The following is an 11,111-nucleotide window of genomic DNA, read 5'->3' as shown; positions in this document are numbered from 1 at the left end:
GGGAGCAGTTAGGGTTAAGGGACTTGCTCAACAACCTACGGTGATGACTCAGATGAGATTCGAACCAGTCACCCTCTGATTACAAGCCTGACCAACCTTAACCACTAGGCCACCACTTCCCAAAATGATTGCAGTCATTTTTAGTGTTAAACTGTTGAAAAAACTGAAAATTCTTTCAAAATCCTTACATTTTGCTCAAATTATTACATAATTTCCTTTAATAAATAGAAATTGGTCACAAAATCTAGAACATTTAAAGTGGAGATCCTGTTGGGACTGATATATGTCACTTCTTGCTAGAATATTGTAGGTTTATTACATATTTTGTATTTTATGTATGCGTAGAAGTGCAAATTAGGGCACAATAATGTTGAAATGACTCATTTCCCTGGCTTACTCAGTGGGAGAGATTGGAAGATTGGGATACAAACAGGGGTTTGTGCCTTTTGACCCTCCTACTCACCCCTCCCCATCCTGTTTACCTGTTTCAAAGAGCTTCTCTGTGTTCATTCATTGGGGGGGTGGAGAATAACTGGGGCAGAGTTCTTTAACGTTGATGTTAAGAGAGTTAAGAAAAGCGTAGACAAAGAAACATATCTGTACTGTGCGTTAGCTTGAAGAAAGCCATGGCTTCCAATCTCCTGTTTGTTCTCTCTATGTGGCTACTGATGGTGAGCTCTGATGCTGGGAGGCAGATGCCCAAACTAGCCGACAAGAAACTCTGTGCCGACTCTGACTGCAGTCGTAAGTAAAAACAGAAAAACAGTTTATAAAGGGGGGGGGCTCTGTAATGCAAACTCTCTCTTATACTAACAGAAGAACACACTAGTTTTAATCCTGTAGATGCAGTATTTTCCTCTTGTCACGTTACTTATGTTTATTTATATCTGCTTTTTATCCCAAGCCATTTGAGCATAAATTTGATCAACATTAAGATAAGATTCAAAACCTTTATTTTTCCCCCCCGAGGGCCAATGTGTAGTAGCAGTAGCTGGACATAGCTCTAGTTCTCACATTTGGAGTACATGCACTGAATTTTGATTTACTAGTGCGCAAGTACAAGTACACTTTACTAGTGAAGCAAAAGTTAGCATTATATGCTAAAAGTAAGCATTATATGCTAATATAAGGAGTTGGGGAAAAGCAAATTCCCGCCCACATAGGCTTTAAAAATGCAACCAATCAGGGAGCTGGATGTGGTTAGAGTTCCCCCTACCTCATTTCAATTAGGTCTACTAGGAGACAATTTGGTGTTACTAGTAGTATTAGAAAAGCTTCAAGTTTTCACTAGTAACATATTTTAGTAGTAACAAAATTATCAACTAGTAAATGATTTTGCGCCACTAAGGATTGGGCCAAAAAAAGAAGATCTGACTCCAGCCGACAGAACACGGCCCGAACCCGTTTCAGCCCGACACCATTGTTATCCGTGCGCGCACACAGAATTAACTGAGTCGAGTTTCTTTACGAACTCAGCTTTATTAACTCGTTACCTGTTTCATAAAACCGCGCCGCCACACGCTACGTAGCGGTTTTCTTCTGCTGTAAAGCATGTGGTAACACTGCAGTAACACATACAACTCAGAGAACTGCTCTTTATGTGATAGCACACAGCTCCACAATGAGTCAGCATCCACGTGTGCGCCTTTCTCGCACTAATCCAAAGACATCACCTAACCGTCCAAACCCAGCCCAAGCCTGTGGTATAATGACCGGGTCGGGTTCCGGCAAATATATCAAGCTCTAGTAAGGACTACTCGCACACTAGTGTGCCAGAAACCTTTACCAGTAAAACAAAGTTTTGTACATGACATGTACTCCAAATATGAGTACTGTACTACTAACGTGGCTCGACTATGTTTGACATCACTGATATCAAATTAATGCTCAAACTTCTTTCCATAGACCCCATCTTGATAGCCCGTGCACTTCAGGACTATTACCCAGGAGACTGCAGGTTCATCCCCATTAGACAAGGACAACTGGTCTATGTGTATGCACTGCTCAAAGACAGAGGGAATCTCTTCTGGGCTGGCAGTGTAAGTAATATATAACGATGAGATAATGTACATCCTTAATGGTGCTGAGTGGGGAAGATTATTATCTTAAATTTAAGTCATTACTCTGATCTCTGTTTGCAGGTCCAAGACTCCTACTACGGACAACAGGAAGCTCGTATCGGACACTTCCCCAGCAGCGTGGTGGAGGAGACGCATCCTCTCGCACCTGCCAGCATAGAAGTTAAAACCACAGTAGGTGAACACACACACACAGTATTAATAGCTAATGTAATGTCCTTCATAACAGATCATGTCTTTTTTCTTTTTCAGAAATGGGACTTCTACTGTTACTGATGCTTCCCTTGAAAAAGTCGCTTTGCTCAATATTAATATGATGCAATAGCTACAGTATATATACACAAGTTTGGGATCCTTGACCGTTCAGCAATCTAAGAATTGTGTTACTTGTTTTATTTTTCTTAGTGGTAAATACATTTAGGCAATACATATATTGGTACTTATCAAAGATCATTCACATTGTGTCTTTGGCTGTCAATGTGTAAAATAATCAGCCTTTTTCTCTTTTTTTAAAAATGATTTTAATATGTTGTATGGGTAATTTAAAATACGTAAATAAAAAAAAAAACGTAAACTTTTTTTCTGTTGCACCCCCCTTCTGAAAAATGGAGGACCTCTGTCCCATCACAACAATTTTCAAAAAAAGAAAAAAAAAAAGTGATCTTTTTTAAAAATAGCTCATAAAAATAACATTTGCAGTCAAATATTTCAGAACAGTAATAAATATTTATATTAATAAAGTGCAAAGAAACATTTTTTTATGCGCAAGGTTCACCAAGGCAAGTCTAGCCCCCATCCATTGTGTATGTGTTTCTTTTTCTAATGTTTTAATGTTGCATGTTTCTATAGTTTGTTGTCATGTAGCTTGGTTTTCTGTGTTATTTTGTATATTCGTCACTTTTTGTCTTTGCAGTCATTTTTGTGTGCCATTTTGTAATTTTTGCTTTCATTTTGGATGATTGTCAAATTTTCTTGTATTTTTTATTTTATTTTTGGAGTTACTTTGTTCATTTAATTTGGGGTCTAGGATGTACCCTCTACCCTGCAAGTGTAAACAGAGGCTGGAGTGCCATGCAACCTTTAACAGGACAGGCAGCCATACAAACAAGTCTTTTCAGTTGTAAATATTTGATTTATTCTTGATGCTGAGGGCAACTAACCCTGTTCATAAATACAAATCCACTCTTTTATACAATACAGCAGTATCAACTTTTTCCAATGATCAATGTACCTTTCAGAGGAAAATCCTTTAATATTTTTCCAACCAACTGACAAAGCTGGTAAAAGCTCTCTTAGCGATGACAGTTTTATTAGCTATCAAACCAACAATGACACAAAGCACTTCCTGTTTAAAAAACCCAAACACACCAAGTAACTTTACCCAAACACTATGTGCTTTAAATCATGTTTTACATTGTCATTTGCAGAGTGAGTGTTTCAAACTTGATATTCAAATGCTCAATGAGAGACTTGGCCATATTTTATAGGCACGATGATAGCTTTGATTACATTTCACATGTCAGAAATGCAATTATATTATAAATTTGACTATTATGGTCCAGTTCCTGAAGCTTATTACTATATAGCACAACATCAGAATTTAAAGCACTAGTATTTTTGCTTTATGTAAGATTGTATGTCATTGTGTGTTATTTTTGCTAAAATGAGGACATCAGTTAATATTAAAAGTCAGGAATCCAACAGGACCAGTTAAAATAAATAAATAGCAGATGTTAGTCCGAGAGTTCCTGGAGGGTGATTAGACTCTGCTTTAGGTTTTCTTTTTTGGTGTTCCATCATTGCAGGTTACGGGAATACTGCGCTCGGGGCCAGGATTGGCCCATGGTGCTGTAACTGTCAACATGCCATCAGAGGATAGAGTGGAGGTGACTTCAGAACCCAACACACCAGAAGGAAGGCTGTACTTCCGTAGAAACTCTCTGGATACAAAGCCGTGATCGTCCTGAAGGGAAATGCGTCAAGAAACTTAGAATTCCAGCAAGATTATTTTTGAATAATTTGTTATGGTTTCATTTATTCAACCAACCGTTCCTTGGAAAATCGACTAATCTCCAGAAAAGTTACGACTGACAACTGCCAATCTTCGTCAGAGGCGTCTGCTGATAACTTTGAAGTTTGCTTTGAAGTTTCCGCGTAATAATTCCAGCAAGATCCTTTTTGTTTTCTTTTCTCCTTAACATATTATTCAAAAAGAAGACCAACATTTTTTTGCAGGAATTATTACGCGGAAGTCAAGGAAACATCAAAGCGATGAACAGACGCCTCTGACGAAGACCGGCAGCCGAAACATGTCAGGAGATGAAAGGGAATTTCCTGAGGAACAGTTGTCTGAATAAATAAATTAAATATTACATATATACATATTAAGACAGAAACTTTATCAAAGCTATTAGAATTTATAGCATTTCTTCAGATTAGTGCCATTGCGTTTACCCGTCTGTCCACATGTTTGGCGTGAATTGTGATGAATCCGTCGCCGACACTGACAGACAGTTCCTCGGGGGAGAAATGCTTCACATCCAGATAAATGACATATCGATCCTTTTCCAACCGCATCTGTATAGACAGCACAGATACTAGAGAGAGCCATGTAAACATAAGAACAAAATCTTCTTTAAGTATGACATAGTCATAAGTACCTGATGTTTTGGTATTTCTTTGTTGTTTTATGTCACAACAGTTCTCTGAATGGAGATCCTGACAGATTTTGGTGTAAACAACAAAGCTTTGATGGATCCTGGCTGTAATAACAGTCAACACTGGTGGTGTGGTTGTGTCACAAGATCAGCAGTTTGTTCTCAGGCATGTGTTAGTGCACGACAGATACTGCATGCTAGCTTGAGTGAATGTGTGAGTGTGTACCTGCTATTTGAAGGATTGCCCTGTTACTGTCTGTGTGTGGGTGGAGCCTGTGCTTGCCAACATCCAGCAAACATGTTGATGGATGGTTTGGTTTTAAGCTTGGGGACACTGTCCATTTTAAACAATTCAAATGACATGTCACAATTTAAATTAGTAATGCACGATATTATTGGTCTATCATCGGCCAATATGAGCTTTGACGTTGGGTATCAAAATTGGCCTTTTCAGCAGATACGTAACAGATAAACTCTGAATTAGCTTCCTTGATCAACTCAGACTCCTCAACTGCTGATAGAACTGAACTTGCTTCACCTTCAGCTCCATTCATTCTCCCACTGCACAATACACTTTGTAATTGATTTTTCGATCTTTTCTATCATATACATGTATATCTATATAACTTTTTAAATTGTTATAATTATTAAACTTTAATTTTCTTTGTGGCATCCAGTGTGGACAGCAAAGTAAGAAAACATGTTACCTTACTGTGCACATGACAATAAACACTTTGAAGACTCCTCTCCTGTGGCGAGGCATGACTAAGCTACGCCATCTTGTGTGCATAAAGCAGACTGCAGCTCGTAAAAGTCAACGAAGGTAAGAATTATTGACTGAATTTACCAATTTACAAACAGTTTGATTTGTTTTCGTCATATATAGTTATGACAGAATGCATGGATCTTGTAAAATCTCAGTTTTTATCGCTAAAGAACAAAAATTAAGTAGATAGCAACTATTTAAAGTAGTTTCAAGTTTATCATTTTGTTCAACAACAACTTGTGAATAAATATAACATGTTTTACAGAACGTGTTTAAGTATTTTTCTTATTTTGCAAACAATTACTGATAGGCAAAGGAAAATTATTTGTATAGCGCAATTCAAACAAGGCAAATAAATGTGCTTTACATGCATAAAAAGTTATGTTACATGATTTTTAGCTTCGTCTTATGTCTGCATTTGCCAGCGGGCCAACATGAATAAGTCTGCAGAAGAATTTTGTATGTTAATTACACTACAAAAGCAGGCACTGCAATTCAGCGTAGATAGATAGTAACCATAAAGCTCTATTCATTTCTAAATGGTTTCTTTAACATGGAAAAAAAACAATAGAGCATGTTTGGAATGTGGTACAACATTTGCATTTTTAAAAAACAACTTTTTGGCATAATCTGCATCACATCATTGGAATTTGGACAAAAAGCTTTGAATGCATTTTGGTAGATGTTTGTTGACCATCAGAACGGCCCCCAATTCTTCCAATGAACTGGCATTAGGGGTAGAAAACGCACACATCAATAATGTGACTAGTTGTACTTCGAGCAAGATTCATTTTGTCTTCTTCTTGAATCATATGTTAAGTGAAGGTTTTTTTTTTTCAATTCAGACAAGCAAAACACCTGTGAAGAAGGCTGGCCGTGGACAGTCAAAACATGTCTGGCGATACACATTTCTTGAAAAACCTTAACGTAGCATACTAATCATAAAGGAGACAAAGTTAATCTTGCTGGAACTATTACATGAAAATCAAGTTCAAAAGAAACTTCAAAGGAACCATCAAAGACGATCAGCAGAACTCCTCTGAAGAAGACTGGCAGCTGACAGTAGAAACATGTCAGGTGATAAAAATTTCCTGAAATACCTTGTTGAATAAAAAAAACCTTAACGTGACTTGTTGTGTTTTCATCCATATGTTCAAGGATTTTGGTCAAAAGAAAGTGAATCATACTTCACCTCACTCTGTCCATTGTCGGGCCAGTTGAACCAACGCGTGAACAAAGGACGCATCCAAGGAAAAGACCAAGGGAACGGCCACATCAGGTGCCAATCAGGCTCAATCAAGGAAGAGTCTGAGAGTCGACGTGGCAACCCCCGGTGGTACCATGGATGCTGGATGGGGATATCCATGATACGATAAACAATGAAAACTAAGTCAGTTGGTTTGAAGTGTGAAGTGGGTGCTTCTGTGTTTTCCCCTTGTATTTATAGACCCTTGCCCTCCCAGCCCATCCAAGCTCTCAGCACCCATCTCCCCTCCCTATGCACCCATGCAAACTCACATCGGATCTTTGCCAAAAGGCCGATCTTTCTGGAACTGTGATGTCAACTGTTTTTCCCTCTATTGCCCTCTTTGTTTCATGTGTTTGACAATGTGACTGGCTGTCTCTCGCTCCCTCACTCTCCCCTTCGTAAATCTGTGTTGTGTCTCTCTCACCACCCTCCTGGTCATGAGTTGACACTGGCCATGAATACAGCTGATGCCTCTAAGCTCGATCCCTGAAAAATGCCACCGTTGGGTGTGTGCGCCTGTGCTTTAGTGAGTGTTTATATGATGTAAGCCTGCTAGGCTCCGAGTGCCAGAAGCTTTAGGTTTGTGTGTGGACTGGATGAAGTAGAGTTCAATGAGAATTGATGACTGTGTGGAACAGAATTTGGGGACATTAACATTTAGCAATGAGCTAAGAAAGGAAATATGAAGAGAATTAACTAGTATCAATCTCTTAATATCCCATTGTCTTCGATCAAATTTTCACGTAGATCTACATCCAGTACAATAGCCGTTAGAGAATTTAAAGAGTAACTGAACCCTGAGGTTTTGGCTGATGTGCGTCTAGGCTGGAAATGTAAAGAATTGCCTTGATTATGGGCGGGGCTTCATGGAACAGTTAAGACACAGGCTGTGTTCAAAATGGCACACTACAAACTCAATGAGTATATACTGTCTACTGTATGATAAAAGTATGATTAGATTCCCATGGAAGTATACTTCCAAGTTTCCCAAGATACATTTTGAATCTCGAACAACACACACCTGAAGCACACTGAGACTAAATATCTCTGTTAATTCTCCACCTTTGACCAAGTAGAATATCTACATGTGATCATTTGATCCATAAAACTCACAAGAACCTATTTCATGCCGACCTTTTGGAGATTTTCAGACACCCGCCATTGAGCTACTGACAAAACTTACGGTTAATTTTCAAAATAAGAGTTATATTTACAACAATGTAAAAAGAAAACAATAACAATAATAGATGTGAAGAGATGCTTTTGTTTTGAAAAGGGAATGTTTGACTTTTAGCTTGAAGCTGGTCCCAGTACAATTTTACATTCTGCTCACAATGCATCATGGGATGGTTGAGTATGACTAGTCTGCCCACCGTGCACACTTAAAAGATGTCCCAGTATAATATACATCCTGATATTACTTGCATACATAATCTTTTCAATAATGTGAACGCACTACATAGTAATTTTGACATCAGTTAGTATGCGATTTTGGACACAGCCATAGTCTATACCATAAAATCTCAGAAGAACAATCTATACTAGGCCAACTACCTACTCAATACTCATAATAGCTTCATTTGCAATTCATTCATTTCAACTTACTAGCAACACTTTGCAGAGTCGGTAGAACAAAAATAGGGTGATAAACCATGAAACAGCAAAAATACATCCAATAAACCATGACATAACATAAATACAGGTGATAAATCACGACAGTGCAAATACACGCAATAAACCTAAATCATGACATAGTGTAAATTCAGGTAATAAACCATGACATGGCGTAAATACATGCAATAAACCAAAATTACGACACAATAGCGTTAATGCATGGTATAAACCACAGCATAGCATAAAAGCATGTGATAAACCATGACATAGCGTAAATACAGGAGATAAACAGTGACAGCAGCAACTATGATTGAGTTATTTCGCCATGTCATAGTTGAAACAAAGCCTGACTCTGCCACAAATCTGAGAACTTATGCGGGCGTGAAACCATGACTTAGCAATTAATATGGTCGCGTTCATACACATCGCAAGGCCAATATTTGGCCAAACTATGACAGTCAAACCATGATTCAGCAAAGGCACTAAAGTAGACATTAGTGTTAACACCAAGAGTCAGCAACAAAACCTAAGCATGAATAAACAACAATACTTGTGTCAGATGTGGTTTTAAACCAAAAACTAAAGTTTTTGTAAAATGTAGTGGCAGTGTGCAACATCGAAACCAGACAAGTCAAACTCAAGAAAATCAATTTAACTCCACAATATTTGCAGAAGCTTGCGGTTTTTCTTTGTTCATTACATGATTGCACGAATATTTAATTAAATTGTTGGAGGTTGTTTTTTTTTTTCTGTAATACGTCATACGTCAAACTCAAGGCCCGTGGGCCAAGTTCGGCCAGCCAGAGCATCAAGTCCGGCTCGCAGGAAGATTTTGCTTAAAGTCTAAATTAAAGGAAAAACAGGACTTTTTGAAAATTGTCATAAGTTTTAAATAAAAGGATATGGGGATTGCAGTGCTCCATTAATTATTGTAATATTAAATAAATATTATTTCTTGCAAATTATCTCACAGAATTTTGGCAACTTACATTGCAAATTTCAAGAAAATGCGTTGCAAAGTCAAGGAATTTTCACAAATTGCTTAACAATTAGGAGTTTTTTTGAAAAATTGTGTTTATTTGTTGTTGTGGAAAATTGCTTGAAAATTTAGAGTAAAGATGGTCCTTTACTAATATATGAAACTAGATATTCAAGGTGATTATAACCATTTTTCTTACATCTAAATGTAATGATATTGTTAAAACTGATTCTAATCAAAAAAATGAGTCAGGATTTTGCTAGTCTGTGGTCCCTGAAATGAAATTAGATTAACATCCCAAGCTTAACTAAAATAATAAAGATAAACCTACTGATTGGATGAGATGAGACAAACAACGCTGGAGCTCAATGTGTCGGAGTAAGCAGCCACACCTTAAATATATTTAATTAAGAGAATGAGCTTCACCTGTAAAAGATGGGAGGGGCGAGAAAATGGAATCTGCAGCTTTGATGCTATCGCTGAGTTTTGTTGGTATAAAAACTAATAATGAATGCACAGCTGTCATCTGAAGAGTTTTTATTTTTTTATTTTATTGTGATAAACAAGCAGTTCAGATTAATTATTTGATTGAAAATGTTTTTGTTTTCTTTAAATTAAAAAGTTTTTATTTATTTTTTATTTTTTGTATTTGGGCTATATTATGGGTAGTACATTTGTGTATTTTTATTGAATAAAATAAAATAAAATAAAACATTTCAATCAAATAAAAAAATATTTTGTGATTTATTTATTTATTTTTTTTAATTGAAGTGATTTTTATTTTGATTGACAAGTTCAGTTTTTATTTATTGAATAATAAAGACACAAATCTTTTTGTCCTAAGCGAGCACAAGCACGTACAACTATTTGTTTAGGCTGCTGTCAATCAAAAAAATAACCAATGAGACGACAGCAGGGTTTGTTTTTTTGTATTTTGTTTTTATTTCGACGTATCCCTTAATATTTGTTCAGTCGGGGTCTTAATATAAAGACTGTCGCTTCAGGCATACATTTATAGTATCTCTGTTGTGCAGTTATACCGTTTTTGTGTCGAAATTATCTTCACACCCGCTGCTTCCGGTGTGTTCGGTGTCGTTGCCATGGAGACGCTGCTCGCCCCTTGTGAAGTTAGGTTTTTAGAAATGACTTAAATCGTTTGAGATGCCGTTGAATGAACTAAACGATGGATTTACCTGCTTCGTATTACGGAGAACTTGACCAAAAAAACCCGGTTATTGTTTGTTTTAAACGAGATATCCGCTCGTTCACAGCGTTTATGAAACAGTCGAGCAGCCAGGACAACACTTCCTATGCGAAAGGGTGAGACTATTGCATTTTTATGTATGATGTGACTAATTAATTACCTGTTACACATATATAATAAACATTTAACAATTATGACAAAACCTTACAGGTGTGTCATAACTGTATACGTGTGCACCAAATGAAAACATAATGGATATACCCACTAAAACCTCTCTTCCATTACAACTTGTTAGGCTATATTATTTATTATTTATGAGAATATTAATACAGTATTCAAATTGTTTATATTTCCATGATCTTTGGGTGGTCCCACTTGTTTTAATGCAGTGTTTTTCAACCTTAGGGTCATTGATAAAAAAAAAAAAAAATTAAAAAAAATAAATAAAAACTACTGATTAGAAATCAATTTTTTCAATATATCATGAACTTTTTCCAAATTAAAACAACATACAATCTTAAACAACTGTAATATGTACTTTCCCTTTGTCAAATGAAAATGTAG

At 36.8% G+C, this 11,111-nt stretch overlaps 3 protein-coding genes across 8 annotated transcripts in view; 2 read left to right on the top strand and 1 right to left on the bottom strand.

The window, feature by feature from the left end:
• The first annotated feature begins 529 nt into the window (after window positions 1-529).
• mia (MIA SH3 domain containing) lies at window positions 530-2,669 on the top strand. The gene is made up of 4 exons (XM_028467332.1): window positions 530-744; window positions 1,906-2,039; window positions 2,142-2,252; window positions 2,331-2,669. The coding sequence occupies exons 1-4, from the start codon at window positions 627-629 to the stop codon at window positions 2,352-2,354; spliced, it is 387 nt and encodes a 128-aa protein (XP_028323133.1). The 5' UTR covers window positions 530-626; the 3' UTR covers window positions 2,355-2,669.
• Window positions 2,670-2,878: 209 nt separating this feature from the next.
• Window positions 2,879-6,901, bottom strand: cryabb (crystallin, alpha B, b). 2 transcript variants are annotated; one of them, XM_028466851.1, is made up of 4 exons: window positions 6,694-6,811; window positions 4,739-4,796; window positions 4,533-4,655; window positions 2,879-4,041 (listed from the first exon to the last, which is right to left on the bottom strand). In XM_028466851.1, exons 3-4 carry the CDS (start codon window positions 4,653-4,655, stop codon window positions 3,850-3,852), a joined length of 315 nt encoding a protein of 104 aa, XP_028322652.1. In that variant the 5' UTR covers window positions 4,739-4,796; window positions 6,694-6,811; the 3' UTR covers window positions 2,879-3,849. The 2 variants fall into 2 exon arrangements, with proteins under 2 accessions (XP_028322652.1, XP_028322651.1); XM_028466850.1 differs by lacking the exon at window positions 4,739-4,796 and having other exon boundaries at window positions 6,694-6,901.
• Window positions 6,902-10,359: 3,458 nt separating this feature from the next.
• The window catches only part of cfap54 (cilia and flagella associated 54), a 30,474-nt gene continuing 29,722 nt past the window's right edge, over window positions 10,360-11,111 (top strand). For all 5 annotated transcript variants that reach the window (XM_028466636.1, XM_028466637.1, XM_028466635.1 and 2 more), the window contains exon 1: window positions 10,360-10,663. In XM_028466636.1, the coding sequence (XP_028322437.1) occupies window positions 10,527-10,663 (137 nt within the window). In that variant the 5' untranslated portion in view covers window positions 10,360-10,526. The remainder of the gene's footprint in view (window positions 10,664-11,111) is intronic.

This window comes from Gouania willdenowi, chromosome 14, assembly GCF_900634775.1.
Source record: "Gouania willdenowi chromosome 14, fGouWil2.1, whole genome shotgun sequence".
NCBI lineage: Eukaryota > Metazoa > Chordata > Actinopteri > Blenniiformes > Gobiesocidae > Gouania > Gouania willdenowi.
This window is presented reverse-complemented; position numbering and strand designations above follow the sequence as displayed.